Raw genomic sequence first — 15,518 nt, 5'->3', positions numbered from 1 at the left:
AACATGATAATAACTACAGTATTTATTCTGAACCAGCCACGTTCCCAGGGATGTCTCTTCAGAGTTCAGATGCTTCTGATTATAAGGTGATCCTTGGCAACGTCGTATCAACAACTGGACTGTTTTAAACAATGGAAAGTCCACAGATGGCATCAGAACAGGAAGTAGAAGATGCCTCAGGTGTTGCCTCAGTGTCTGTCCTGAGCCAACACAAGCAATGATCCAACACACACACACACACACACACACACACACACACACACACACACACACACACACACCCATCATCACCCATGCATTACTCTCGAAATGTGCAGGAATGCCCATGGGTTCCTTATGTCCCGGAGGAAAGTGAGTTTATATATCTCTAGGTCAGGTTGAGTTGAGTGATTTCTGATGTTTATCTTGTGTGTTTTAGATGACGAGGAGGCGCTGAACTCCATAATGAAGGACCTGGCAGCCCTGGGCCGCTGCTACACCCAGCACAACAGCCACAAGCCCAAAGTCAGAACATTGCTCTACAAACAGGTACGAGTATTTAAAGTGACACGACATTTCTTAACTTTCCTGATGTCCTTAGGTCAGATTTGATTTTTGTTTTTAATTGTTTAAATGTCAGAATAAGAGGGTTCCTTCATGTATATGGCATAAAAAAAGGATGGTTCCAATACGCCAAAAAATGAATGGTCACTACTACTATAGAATCAGAAATCTTTTAAATGATTTTTCCTGCATTTTTTTTTATTACACTTGGACATATACCAAATGTATGCTTTTATCCTAACTATAGTAAAAACATATTCAACATTTTTGTCTTTTTAAACAAAAAAACAAGGTTTAATTCTGTGTAAATTGAAATCCAACTCCGGCCACCACTAGGATGAAATGGAGTGTTTCCTTCCTGAGAAAAGCAGCAGGTGACGGAGAATTTCTTCTGCTAAAAAGTAGAATAATGTCAAACAGGAACCTGCAACAGGAACCAGTCATTAAAGCCCCTGTCACACTGTCCCGAAATTGACACCCGATGGACACACGATAAAGGAAATGTTCAAATTCGGCTGTGATCGTAGCAACATCGGGCCATTCGTGAGGGCATCTTAAGCCATCGTATGACCGGCAACTTCGTAAGGCACTCGTGAGGGCATCTTGTCAAGTCGTGTCATCTTCGTGTTATCATCGGTGCATTCGCCCTCACTCTGATCGGGGCGAATGGCCGATGGCACCGATGATAACACGATGCCCTCACGATGGCCTTACGAAGGGCAACATTGACACACGAATTCAACACGAAAATGAACCTTCTCAAGGTCCTTCTGCTATTTTTTGGCATGCCAAAGATTTTGCCACCGCTCACGAAGTTGCTGCCGGAGCCTGAGAAACTCCACCGGCGGTCATACGAAGGCTTAAGATGCCCTCACGAATGGCCCGATGTTGCTACGATCACAGCCGAATTTGAACATTTCCTTTATCGTGTGTCCATCGGGTTTTTTATTGCACAACAAAATCATGTAAATATATTATGTAAATAACCCAATTTGTGTTCTGTGAAACTAAAAAGGATATAATATATTATTTTGAAGGACAGTTGACAGGAAGTTGTTGTTGTTATGGAAACAACATTACGGAGAAAACGTAATATTTTCTACATATAACGACGGATAAAGTAAAGAACAAAGTCTGAAGATATCAGTACAGTATCATAGTACTGTAACATAATTGTTTTTGGTACTTTCATTGCAGTTGTATGTCTTAAATGTAATGTAAATGTTGCCTTCGTGTGTGGTTCGGGGCCATCTTCGTGCGAAATTCACAATTCCATATTCGTGTGTCCATCGGGTGTCAATTTCGGGACAGTGTGACAGGGGCTTTAAGGAAGACGTTGTGTAAATGCACATCTACGGCAATCTTTGAAGCATGAATTCGCCTTATTTGGGTAAAAAATAATATGGATGTTAAGTGAATGTAAAGTGGATTACGTCGCCTTAATAGCTATAGATTCTCTGCTGTAAATCTATGGAAACAGATGTCAACTCAGTCCGATCACAGCTGCTGCTCATCATGTAAACTATAATTTTTTTTACAGCCATCGTCTAAACCTACAGAGAGGGTGAGTGTAGGTTTCCGAGTTAAGCGCACATTAAAGCTGTCCCACATTCTGCTTTATTACACTTTATTAACCCGACACACCACACGCTCAGCAGAGCCTTAAACCTTTACCGTCGCTCTGGGATCTCACACAGAAAGCTCGACTAACAGCTGCGGGCGGCCAAAGTCAGGTGAAGGTTGGGCTGCAGTTTTAGGAGAGGATAAAAAGCTTATTTGCAGTTGAATTTAAGCACATTTCCAAGAAGATTATGCGACTGCTGCGTTCATTAGAAGTGTTTTTACAGTCTATTGTAAACGATGCCCGACAGGCGCTAACGTAACTTTGCAAATTTCACTTTGTGACAAATAAAGAGGGTTTCATCCATTCTAATTTCTCCTAATGTACGTGTTTTGGGCCGTTATAACTTGTCAGCCATTGTATCCAATCCATTTGATTTCTATAGCACATTTCAAAACAACAGAGTTCAGTGATTCCCGCAGAAATGAAATATACTTTGGGGGAACGACGTGAAAAACGGCGTGAAAAAAAATCTCCTCAGAAATCTCTCAAAATGTTAGGAGCGGGGCTAGTCCTGGTGGGCTACCCAGGCTGAGTGACAAGGTGGCATCCAGGAAACTGAAATTTGCAGGTCACTGCCATCGACACCAGGAACTTCCAGCTGGCAAGTTAGTACTCTGGGAGCCAACACACGGGCACCGACCAAGAGGGCGCCCCACGCCAACATACGTGGAGGTGCTGAGGAAGGATGTGGGGGTGGAAAGCTCCACAGAGCTGGCCGGGTGTATGGAGGACCGTGAGGATTGGCGAACCCGTTGGCAAACTCGTTGGCAAACTCGTCTAAGGACGACCTAGTAGTAGTAGTCCTTGATTGGCTCAAGTTCACACCTTTTTAGGGGCGGGGCTAGTGATGTTGTCCCGGGGATGCTTAGGAGTTGATAAAGGAGATAATCCCACTGACGTCATCATTTGATTCCAAAAGTGGGTCTGGACTCGCGCCCATAGAGGCTGTTTACCAGTATAATGGCTCCCCCCAAAGTATAATTTATGGGTGGCTCCCCCCAAAGTATAATTTATGGGTGGCTCCCCCCAAAGTATAATTTATGGTTTTTTAAGTTTTTTTTACTCACTGAGCACTCATTGCCACCAATGCAAATGCAAATGAGTGCTCACTGAGTAAAAAAAAACAAAAAAACACACAAATTATACTTTGGAGGGAGCCATTATACTTTGGGGGCCCCCCAAAGTATTAACATGCTGTGGGAATCACTGGAGTTGAACAAAGTGCTGTACATCAACAACTGTATACAAACATAAATACATAAAAAAACAGACAGGAGACGAAACAAATGTAAAACACGAGACAATGAAACCAGATCAGAAGCCAGACTGAGAAACTCTCCTACATGACGTAAAAACAATACAAGACACTAGTAAGATATAAACCCAAATGTAAAAGCACAAGTGTCACCTGGTCTGTAGAAGCCAGGGAAAAGAAGTGGGTTTTTAAACGAGATTTAAAAACAGGCAGAGTTGGAGCAAGTCTAACCTGGAGGGGCAATTCGTTCCATACTTTTGGAGCTGCAACAGCAAAGGCTCCTCGCTGCTTCAACCTCGATTTTGGGACTACCAGAAGTAATCTATCAGCCGACCTCAGTGACCGTGTGGGTGTGTATGGTTTTAAAAGATCTGCCAGGTACCCTAACCCTAACAGTAACATTTTAAATTGTATTCTAAAACTGACTGGTAGCCAATGTAACGAGGCGAGTGCAGGCGGGTCTTAAAAAGTGTTAAAAGTTGATCAATCAATTTAGCGAAAAGTAAGGCTATTAAAAAGTATTAAACGGCATTTTCCAAGGTCTTACATTTTGTAGCTTGTGTTCAATAAGTATATAAATGGTCCAAAGAGGTTGTATTCTACAGTCTGCCTGAATGTAATCATTGCGTAGGTGTGTAGTGTGATTCCGTGTAGTTTATTGATGGCATCCCGTTGGATGTGACGTCATCTGAACAGGACATCGCGCGCTCACTGCTTGATAGCGCGCGAAGCTCCGTTTACGCCGGTTGCTAAGCAACATCGTTATGGGGAAATGCAAGTCTGCGTCCAAATGGTTGGAAGATCAGGAGGAAGGACCATCAATACTGTATATAGTCAATGTGAGGTAAAGTGTGTCGCCAAGGTAACCGGTTAAAACTCAAAGTGGCGATGAGGTCTTAAAATGTATGGAAAGGGTCTTAAAAGGTCTTACATGTGACTTCAGGACTCCTGCAGATACCCTGAGTATGTAGCTGCAGATGCACACAAACAAAGCCAATTATGTATCTCTAAAGGATCTTTTAATAATCTGAACATACATTTGCAAAGTTATCCCTAACACGGCCTGCCTCTTTCCAGGATTTTGTTTATTTGAATGACTTTCTAAAGTTGTTTATCCGTGCGTTTGTTCCCTCTGTGGAATGATAATTGGTAAGTCCTCTTGAAATGTTTACGATTAGCCGTAAACAAACGGAGAAGAGCGTTCGGGGTAAACCCCTACTTTTTTTTGTTCAACCCGTCGCTGTCACCGTTTATCCCCATGACCTCATGCAGACTTCAGGCTCCTCCACATTCCTGCTCCCTGAAGCAATGCCATTCTGAAAAGAGAATCTTTGGTTTGGAAGATAATGCCGTCTTTGTATTGCAGAACAAAATTCAGCCATGTGTCATTACAATGTCGCTTACAATCCTTTCATTTACTCTGCCCAAATCCCACGTTTTAACTTTCCACCTCCCTCTGTTGTCATTTTCCCTCTCAACAGGATTTAAGAGTCAAGCTGGAGCATGAGAGAGAGAAACGGTATGTTGGATCCGTATTGTTTTTTCTACTCCTCTGTCCAAAGCCCTACCTCCTTCTGTTATGCTTCGCCATGCCTGGGATTGTGGTGTCTCGTGGAAATCGCCGTTACACGCCAGGGTAGCATAAAAAGAGAGAGGAAGAACTCCTGCTTTGGACATTTTAGCCGTGTGTTTCTCAGGCCGCTTGACAAGGGGAAAGAAAAGGCAGACACAGACTGTGTGAAGTCTTCCAGGCAAACTAACATCCTCTATCACACCACCAGAGGAAAAACAGGGTTACAGTCTGGAGACGTCTTCTTCTCCTCCTTTTATTCTACCCGCCTCACAGTTTGTTTACCTCATTGAAAGCTAAGGCGCCCAGTGTAAATACTTAAGAAGAGGCTACCATGTAAGGATGCTGTGTGCAGGTCTGCGCTTCAGCGATATGTCCACAGACACACTTTATCCTGGCTCCAAAGCAACTCTTTAAGGGGGGGGGACAAACACAGAGTTTACTGTTACAGGGAAACACATCAGAGACTGGCCAGACATGCTTTGGTTCGGCGAGGCTGTGATTATTAAAACCACAGGCTCTCAGGAGTGAGGAAGACGAGGGAGACGGCTTCACATCAAGCCTTCGCCGCCATAATTGGCTGCTGCTGCGAGTTGTTCATGTTCCTGTCTCTCCGTGTGTTTCTGCCTCACAGTCTCTCCAAAACACAGCTCACCCTGGAAGACCTCTTTCATTAACTCTTATTTAAATGCATTCCTTATTAAATGCACTCTGTAAATCCACTTTCTCTCATCGTGTCCTAGCTCTGACCTCCTTCATTTACCGTAAGGACTGTTTGGGAAGTCAGTAGGATATCCTGAGTTTGTTACCTCACTTTTTTAAGCTGCTCTAATCAATATTTTCATACTAACAATGGATCAGATTGTTATGTCATTATGAAAGGGGGTTGCTGGAAGTGAGAAATCTGGAAAGAAACATGAACAGCGTCTTCAGTTCCTGGTGTTTTTCTTCACCTCATTATTTTGGTTTCTGATCCAGTACCGGCCTGGTTTTGTTCACTTTCACTTCTATTTCTTGCATCCAGCTGTTTTCCACACAAAAAAACAACAGTACGTTACCGGCCAAAGACCGAACGAAAGACAAACGAAGTTAGCGACTAGCCGGTGAACATAGGAAGCATTAAGCAGCTAAGGAGACATATTTCCTTTTTCAGGAGTTAGCAGAGACCAAAAACAGAGCCAAGAGAACTCCAAATGAATGCTAAGGTCTCTGTTTTACCTGCTGGATGTATACATGCGTTATGGACTTCACATACATCGTCAGTGTTGTGTTTACACCTACTTTGAGTGCTCAAAATGTTTCCATGGAAAAGTACAGAGCATCAGCCAAACACAACATGTATACGATAAGCTCATTTCTGTTTGTAGTTAATGCAAACACTCTGCTCAGTAAGAAAACACACACAAGCCAACAGAGGCAGTATCACATTAAGAAATCCCATAAAACCTAAGCTGAACTAACCCCACTGAAAAACAAGAAGCCCCTGAAACGAACTTACTTATAAAATCCAATTTCTCAATGTCAAAACTTTCTTTTAATCTTGAAACACTGAGGTTTTTTCTTCCTATTTAAGAAACAACTTCATTGGGCTTTTTTTTAAAGTGAGTGTAGAAAGACTACACTGTCACTTTAAAAAAGTCACCAAACGAATCTTTAAAAAAACAACTTAACAGTTTGATCGTGATCCAAGTTGCAGCACCAGTGTGAATTAAATGAGCTATTAGGAGTCCCTGAGTCAGGATAACTGTGTTATCTGTCCACAATGGAATCTAATTGGACGCTCTGTCTTTTCATTGGCAAGCGCTGAAGGTTTGAGGCAGGAAATAGGAGCTGCCCCCCCCCTTAGGGTCTCCTGCCAGAGAGTAAAGGAACAGAGCCAGACCTTCCTCTAGTGTTTTTTCTCTGCTGTTCACGAGAGAAATCATACGAGAAAGAGAGCATTCCTTTTACTCTGCAAATCTGTGTGTGCACATGCTCGCTCGGAGAGGAAGGAAAGCCATATCTTTTGGAGCAGCATCCTCGCCCCCCCGCTCCCTCCACATCCCTCTCGCCCTTTATCAGACACATGATCGGCGAGTATAAACAGAGACGGAGAGCGTTTAGCTGCTGCTCGCCTCTGATCTGCAGCCGGCCTCTTCCCAGAATCCTCTCTGACCAATGAGCAGTCATTAAGATAGGAAGAGCCTTTGATGAGGGAATTATGGGATACAAATCAAGCTTCTTTTTTTATCAGGATACTATGAAGAGATGGTTCTTCAAAAGCAGAAAGAGAGGAGGAGAAACGCAGAGGATACTCTCAGGACAAGAATCGCAGTCCAGTGTTTCACAGCAGATTACCTCTTAAAGTAGAAAATGTATATCACCAGTAAAAGACATTAAAAGGACGACAGTGCTACTTCTCAATATCTGTCTCTCTGTGAAAGAGCAAAGACACACATCCTGCTGCTTTGCCGCCCGCTCCAGATTTTTTTATTCTTCCCCCCTCTTCCTCTCAGGAAGTTTCCCATCTGCCTTTGTGCTGGCTTAGTGAGAGAGGCCCTGGTGTTGAAACAGTGGCCGATGCACACACTGATTGGGAAGCACAGTCATGCATGTAGAGTTTTACCAACAGACATATATAACGGCCGCAGATAAGCCCGACAGGCCGAACACTCAGTCATACACGCAGCCGAGCGGCAGATAACACACTCTGTCTCTGTTTTCACTGCGTTGATGAATTCCCCGCTCAGCATCACATCGCTCTTCTCCTTGACCCAGTGACCTCTGCATGGTTCCTCTTATGTTACACTGAAGTAGAAGTGATAATAGTGCAGTGTTGAAATACTTAAACGTCCTGCATTCGAAAAAGAATGGCAGCAAAATCTAAAACTTCTCATTATCCAAAGTGGCCGACTTTTGGAAACGTATATGTTATGAAACTGATTGATAATTAGTGATGCATTCATGTGTTTGTCATTTTAGTTTTGCAGCTGTTAAAGGATGATATAACATTCATATATTTGTATATACTGCCTGGTATCTCCATCCATAACAGTACCATAGTGATTTATGTTCATATGTATCATCATAAAGTAGGGCTGCTCGATTATGGCAAAAATCATAATCTCGATTATTTGGGTCAATAATTGTAATTGCGATTATTCATTGACTTTGAAAACATCCATTTATTGGAGAATTTATTTTGAACAGTATGTTTTTAACAGTTTGAACTTTAAGTATAATTCAACTGAAAAACAAAAAATTATAATAACAAAAACATAATCGTTTTATTTCGATTACGTTGTTTTCGTAATCGTTGCAAGCCATAATCGTAATCGCGATTAATTGAGCAGCCCGACCATAAAGTAGCATACAAAGGAAATACTTAAGTAAAGTAAATGGACTTCCCACCACTGCCTGTTACCGCAGGTCATTAAATGGATTTGAAAGATCTGGAAATATGTTAAAAAGAACTAGATTTATAACTAATTTTCTCTTTCTAAATCTTTTCTCTTTTCCCATTTAACTTTTCTGTGAACTATGAGTACTATATCTGCCAGTCAGCTGCTTTTCTCTGTGGAAAACTCCCCCCTACCCCTGCCCTTCACAGCCTGAGCTCATGAATGTCCCAGCCAGACACAACAGCAGCTTCTTTCTGCGACCTCTGACCCCTCTCTCTCTCTCTCTCTCTCTCTCAGGATCATCCCGTTCCAGAGGCCGCTGAAGATCAAAGAGCTGCTGCAGAAAGTGACCGAGGCCTTCGGGCAGCAGATGGACATGTTCTTCATGGAGAAAGAGGTACAACAATATGATTAAAGCAACATATAACTTATGCAGGTTCATTTGCACCATTTGAGTCCTTTGTCAATGCGTCAGCAACTTCAAAATGTTCAGTCCTGATTTAAAATTATGACTTTTTGTCTGTAGGTAAATCCCTAATATTCACCCAAACCACTGTACCTGTTTACCCAAATCTTGACTTTTCTATGTGGTTTTCTTTAAATGAATGTATTCTCTTCCATTAGCTGAGGCTCAATTTGACTAGAAGTAATACTAGTAGCAATTATTTTTGGTTCATATTGAGACTAGGGCCGGGACTTTAACGTGTTAATTAAGATGAATTAATTACACAAAAATTAACGCATTTTAATCGCACTTATTTTTGCACCGCGGAACGTTTCTCACTGGATGAGTTTCAGGCGTACCGATTATACTGGAGCCCCAACTAACGTTCATGACTTCAGACAACAACAAACCACAGTGAACAACAGTGGGAAATGTTGTTTTAAAAAACGGACGGATGGAAGCGTCGATAAGAGCACGGTTGTGTGCAAATTATGCAAAAAGGAATTCGCATATCACCGCAGCACATCAAGCCTCAAGTATCACCTCAATGCAAAACATATAGCAGCTAGCGTGGAAGCTAGCGTGGACGTTAGCCTCTTTTATCGCGTTCACACCAAAAAGAGCTGGTACTAAAATTAGTTCATGAGAACCTTTTTACCCCCTCGAAAGTCCCTGCTAGAGAGCAGAGCTGCTAGAGAGCAGGGACTTTCGTACGGCTCTCTTGTGAGAAGAGAGCTATATGTCTGATTGGCTGGGCGGATTGCAAACCACGCCCCGTAAAACTCCCAAAAAGTTTTGTGAAGCCGTCATTTTATTATCCTCGCATTAGCATTAGCATTAGCCCAGCGCAGAAACGCAGAGAGACTAATTTATGGCAACACCAAATAAAACATGGGAGCGGTGGAGATGAGGAGGTGTCGGCGTTCTGGCGATTTACAGGCCCCAACTCCGGGGACTTCCGGCCGGGGACTTTGGGCGGCAGTATACGCCGTGAAGTGGTTTGCGGCCTGCCAGTAAACCCAAAGCAGAAGAAGAAGAAGTGACGTCAGCGGCTTCATTTGCCTAATCCACCCCCAGGTTCAAAGAGTTCTCATGAACTAAGTTCTCATGAACCTTTGTGGGAAAAGTACTGCGGTGTGAATGCGCCTAATGGTATACTAAAATCCATGTGAAAAAAATTGCTTCTCACTGTTCTTAGGTCAAATATTTATATGTGATTAAAAATGCGATTAATTTCGATTAATTAATTACAAAGCCTCTAATTAATTAGATTAATTTTTTTAATCGAGTCCCGGCCCTAATTGAGACATTTCAATAAACGCCATAAAATAAAATACATAAATATGATAGAGGTTTCATATGTTTGACTGTTTTGACGACACCTACAGTACGTCAGGCATGTGCTTATACACGCCGCCTTTTCTGGCACAATGGGTGATCAATCACTGTGATGTATGTTTTCTTGTCCTTTCAGCTGCTGCAGCCCCTGAAGACGCAGGAGGACCTGGAGCAGGCGGTGCTGACGCTGGGCTGCAGCTCCGGGGCCAACGGGCTGCTCAGGATCCTGCTGAAGACCCCCAAGAACAACCATGTGAGTCCCTGATCATTTAGACCAGGGGTGTCCAAACTTTTATCACCGAGGGCCACTTACAGAAAAACATACGAAGGTCCGGGCCGCTCACTATTGCCTCATAAGTTCAGTTATAAGTTAGCAAAATCAATCAAATGCAGGTAAATGATGCTTGATACTTTAAAGAAATGCCTTAAGAAACACAACAGCCTCCAGAGGGTTTCATTTATTTAGTTGGCAGCTCATTCCTTAAAACAGAAGCCCCAGATTGCTTATAAAAAGGTAGATTTCAAGCTTGTTATGTAAATATAGTTTATCGGGCTTTTTTTTATCAACTTAGATTAGTTTGAAAATGTTCCCAACTTTAATTGACTGAATTTATTCCATTATACTTTTTGAATTAGCTGAGGGCCGATTCAAAATGGTCCGCGGGCCGCATTAGGCCCCCGAGCCGTAGTTTGGACACCCCTGATTTAGACACTATAAGACAAATAGAGAAGTAATCTTATCAAAGTGTAAACAGCTGACGGTGTGTAGTAGGAAGTCATTGTCTCTGTGTAACTGTGCCATGATGTAATGCCGTCCTCCTGATTCCTTTTCTTTCTCCACTTCCTGTGCACTCTTTCTCTCTGTAGTACCTGCAGGTGAACAGCAGGGACAAACAGAGCGAGATGCGGTCTTCACGGTCACTCGGAGACCTCAAGGGTTCCCTGCTCAAAGGCTCTGAGAGGGTCCGCAAACACTCAACAGGTGAGACCAACTGTAGAAACACACACAATTAAAAAGCCAATGCACGTAAAAGTCATGTCTTCCCGAAAAATACAACCAACGTTGTTTTGTTCACCTGCTCAAGGGTGGCTTGTCAGCGTCAATTTACGACACCAAGAGATGCCAAAGTCACAGGAATGTTAATGGCAAGATGAGGGACACGCTTTGTCAGAATGGACGAATGCAAATCTGAGCTGAAAGTGACAAGTTTAACTGCCAGAGAGGTGTCAGGTCAACGCAAGGACACGTGTCTGCTCTCATACCAAGCAGCTCTCCGTCTGCATCGCCACCTTGATGATTGTTTAGCGCTTTGAATCAGCGGACGATCTGTCAAACGTGACAAAATGAGACTTTAAAGCTTACTGACGAACACGTCTCTTGCATCCCAAGTCAAGACAGGCCATGCAAGTCAAGTCCTACACTTTAAGTCCTATAACAGTCAGTTATCACCTGCAGTTTCTTTTGTGTTAACCACCATATCATTTTTGTAGATTTGAATACAGCAATGTAACTTAATGGTTTCATTTCTCTCTAGGAAGCATAACTAACAAGTTGTGGAACACTTTTAAAGTAAAATACATAGTTAAGTTGAGACTTAAGTTTGTGTGACTCGAGTCCACACCACTGCTTTACGCTTATTGCGTTCGCTTCGCTCGAGGCTTGTTGTTGCCATGAATGTTGAGCTGTAGGAAAAGCACAACTTGTAGTTTGTTCACTAAGGTTATTGTATATAAGTAAAATAAAACATGTTCATTTGTGAGCTTAAGTACTTGTAGGAAAAGGTTTTCTACCTTAGGACGGAGCCATGCTAGCGGTTAGCTTAGCTATCTAGTTTAGCTAATCAGATTTCTCGGCTCTATCTGTATGTTTACCAGACAACAACTAAGACATTTCCTTTTAGACCGACAAAGGACTTTCTGTTTTCATGTCACACTCCGCTTCATTTCTGTTGTCCCTCCTAGCTCGTTCGTTACCACAGCGACAGGTTTATTTTGATCTGTGAAATCCTGACCTCTGCCATTTCTGTCTGAATCTCTTCTTAACACTCTTTATATCAGGTCTTTCCAGAAAGGTCAGTGATGCAGTCATCATATGATGCAGCTAAGGCCGCTGTGTGATTGCTGTCAGCGCCAACTTTTCACACGTAGCCTCGTCACCATCCCGAGACGTTTAAATTGTACACCGGCCCTCTGTCAATTCCTCCACTAGTCTGAGAGATGGAGGGGGGGGGGTAGATGAGAGGTGACAGCACAGTGGACGTTTGAGTGAAGAAGTGATGAGAGCCTCACTGACGTACAGCAGAGAGAGGTCAATGGGTTTTTTAATGTTTGTTGGTTAGATGCCAGAAACAAGGTCTGGTGTTAGTACGTGTGTTTCTACGACATGTCTTAAACGTCTTTGTGTCGGCGTTAACGTCATCACGCAGCACAAAGGTCTTTACACAGGCCTTAGCTGTGTTCATGTGAAGCTGTGCACGTTATAAAGTGGTGATTGTATGGTATTTATCCTGCTGGAAAAGACACGTGTTTGCCACAGATTTAATTTCCAACAGTTTTCTTTGTTTGATTGAAGACACAAATACATTTGGTACATTGATAGGTTAGATTGAACAGTTCAAAGCTACTAGTGTTCAGCGTAGTCTCTACTATTGTACATCAATTGACAAACCATACATCGTTGATCTTCACTTGAAGGCGTAACCAGGGAACCAATGCAATAACTTCCTGGTTGGTCTGCAAAAATCCCATTTCCACTCTTTTTGACCCCACTGTTTTCAGTACGACTGCCATCCAGTGACAGACTCTCAGTAGGTTTTCTAACGCTGCCAAGGACGAGCGCTCAGTCTCCGCTCAGCCATGGCAGTGTTAGTCACCGTAATTGAGGTTAGAGGTGGGGGCTGTGTGCTTTAGTAAATCACATCTCGTCGAGCTGGCACTGTTGAACTTGTTACCATGAATAACTCTGACGCTCCCCTCTGCCCCTTTGCTTTCATCTCTTCATCATCTCCCCCTCCTCGCCTTCACCACTCAATTTCTCATTTTGTTCCCCCTTCCCCTCGCTCCAGGGTCCCTGCACACCGGTCGGACGTCCCCTCCTCCCGGCAGCGTTCCTGAAGAGCAGCAGCAGATCGCTCGCCAGGGATCCTACACCAGCATCCACAGCGAAGGGGAGTTCATCCCAGAGCACGTAAGGGCATCACTACGACAACACAGACTGTATATTTCATATTTCATATTTGGACAACATAAGAACAAACATACAGAATTGCAACATGTACATACTCTGTCTTACAATCTTTCTGCATCGAAGATTAGACATTACTAATCGTGCAAAACCAATACACGACCAAAACACGAAGTACAGCAGACAAAAACAACAAGAAAACGTGCATAGTCATAAATAATAACAATTAAGAGGAGAATAAACAAATGACAGGGTTCTTACGGTCATTAAAAACCTGGAAAAGTCATGGAAATTCAAAAAGCTAATTCCAGGCCCTGGAAAAGTCATGGAAATGTAACTAAAGTTGCATCAAATATAATTTATATTTTATCTAATCGCTGAAATAGTAATACTATAACGATAATAAATACTGTATCGTATAGTAATGAAACGTAAAATGGCTTTTAACTGTCGAGGTGTTTTGCTGGTGAGAGATTTGAGTTGAAGCTAGTAAGCCTATTTGATTTGTTTTAGATCGGCACAACATGTTTCAGACCCTATTCTCCTGTTCCAGGTTAAAATAAACCATTTTCTGTGGCACCGATGAGAGAGTAATTGTTGTGGTCATGGAAAAGGAGATAAAGGTCATTGAAAATCATTTGTAAAAAAGTGTATGAACCCTGAAATGAATCAAGATAGCATGTCAAGTTTAGGGGACTTGACCTTGATCATCGGTTCTCCCTTTTTGCTGCATTGCACATATAGGAAGGCTTGATTTGTAGTGCATTGCCAGCGTTTACTCTCTCAGTATCCATGGATATGAAGTGCAGTATAGTATTGATAGTAGAGGCAGTACTGTACGTGCCTGCCTTTGAGAATAGTCTCTAATCTAGCTGTGTATGATATGTCTGAGACAGACAGTGCTCATGCCCCTCCACATCCTCTATGTCTCTCTCTGCTTTATATTCTGTCCCTGATGATTGCATGCTCCATGACCCTTCATTCCCCCTGTGTTATTACACTTGTCAGATGCTGGATCCATTCGGGAGCGCGGACAACTCGCTGTCGAGCAGCTGTCAATCAATAGATCAAGCCCTGGACAGGTGAGTCATCGTGCCGTGGGAGATTTACGAGTCTGTTTGGATCGGGATTTATGAAGCGCACATTCATCACGGAGCTTGTGCTTGATAATGCAAACGGGGATGGGAGGGTTACTTTTTAAACTTGTGTTTTATTACAATCCCTAGTATCAAAAAACCCTGCTTTTCATTGAGCATATTCCAGCAGTAGCTTAAACACCAACAACGAGACACATGAGCACATACTACAGATTTTTGTAAACAGTGTGAGAGGCCAGCAGAGCTCCCTGACCCCGCAGGAAGGAATGAGGTCACAGACACTCTTATCTGGACGCCTGGATTCCTCCGTTATCAAGAAATGGACACAAATGGGAGACTGAGTGGGGTGCAAGAACATGACGAATCACATGGGGGGGGGGGGGGAATGAATAGAGCCGTGAAAGAATGAGAGTGAGAGGGGGGGGGAATCAAAAAAGAAAAGTGAGGTTCAGAGAGCGGAAACGGCGCTACCTGCACGAGGCTTATCTGGGCTCCAGGCTGCAGAACAATGGCAGGAAACGAGTGCATGGAACTTTTCCCTGCGAGCGGGCATGCGTGCCCCTTATCCAGGGTCTCGTGGCCCCGCGACGCCCTGCGGTCAACAGAGACGTCACTCTCTGTCGGGTCGGGGGGGGGGGGGCAGAGGAGGGGGCGGGACACATTAACTGCATGTTGGAAGTTAGTTTCACTGCCACTTTTTAGCAATTTAGCACCACAGATGTCTCTAAATCCAGGTTTATTTGTGTATGTCGTGACTCTACCGGGACATGTCTCCATGCTTGAATGTTCAAAAAGCTCTGCAGACAATCAACATGCAGAGAAACCTATTTTACACACTACAGGAAAGGAAAAGTCATTTTTAACTTCTCCCCTCTTCTCTCTCCAGTCCTCCTTTCTCGCAGAGCAACCGGGACAACAATTACCTGAACCTCAACTACGAATACAAAGGTAAGAGAGGAGAAACCTGCAGCGTGTTCATCATTAGGCTGCTTTTTGATGCGGAGCCACGCCATCACGTTCACAATAAAAGTTCTGTTCGTGCTGCTCATGATAGCCTGATAAACAATCCCCCCAGGCGTCCT

The 15,518-nt window shown here is 43.2% G+C and overlaps 1 protein-coding gene across 1 annotated transcript in view; it reads left to right on the top strand.

Moving 5' to 3' along the window:
* map3k22 (mitogen-activated protein kinase kinase kinase 22) overlaps positions 1 to 15,518 on the top strand; it is a 43,844-nt gene that overhangs the window by 17,984 nt on the left and 10,342 nt on the right. Inside the window, 8 exon segments of the mRNA XM_034200464.1 lie at positions 419 to 528; positions 4,904 to 4,941; positions 8,670 to 8,769; positions 10,292 to 10,408; positions 11,023 to 11,137; positions 13,221 to 13,342; positions 14,348 to 14,421; positions 15,323 to 15,384. Of these exon segments, the coding sequence (XP_034056355.1) occupies positions 419 to 528; positions 4,904 to 4,941; positions 8,670 to 8,769; positions 10,292 to 10,408; positions 11,023 to 11,137; positions 13,221 to 13,342; positions 14,348 to 14,421; positions 15,323 to 15,384 (738 nt within the window).

The sequence above is a fragment of the Gymnodraco acuticeps genome, unplaced genomic scaffold (genome assembly GCF_902827175.1).
Source record: "Gymnodraco acuticeps unplaced genomic scaffold, fGymAcu1.1, whole genome shotgun sequence".
NCBI lineage: Eukaryota > Metazoa > Chordata > Actinopteri > Perciformes > Bathydraconidae > Gymnodraco > Gymnodraco acuticeps.
This window is presented reverse-complemented; position numbering and strand designations above follow the sequence as displayed.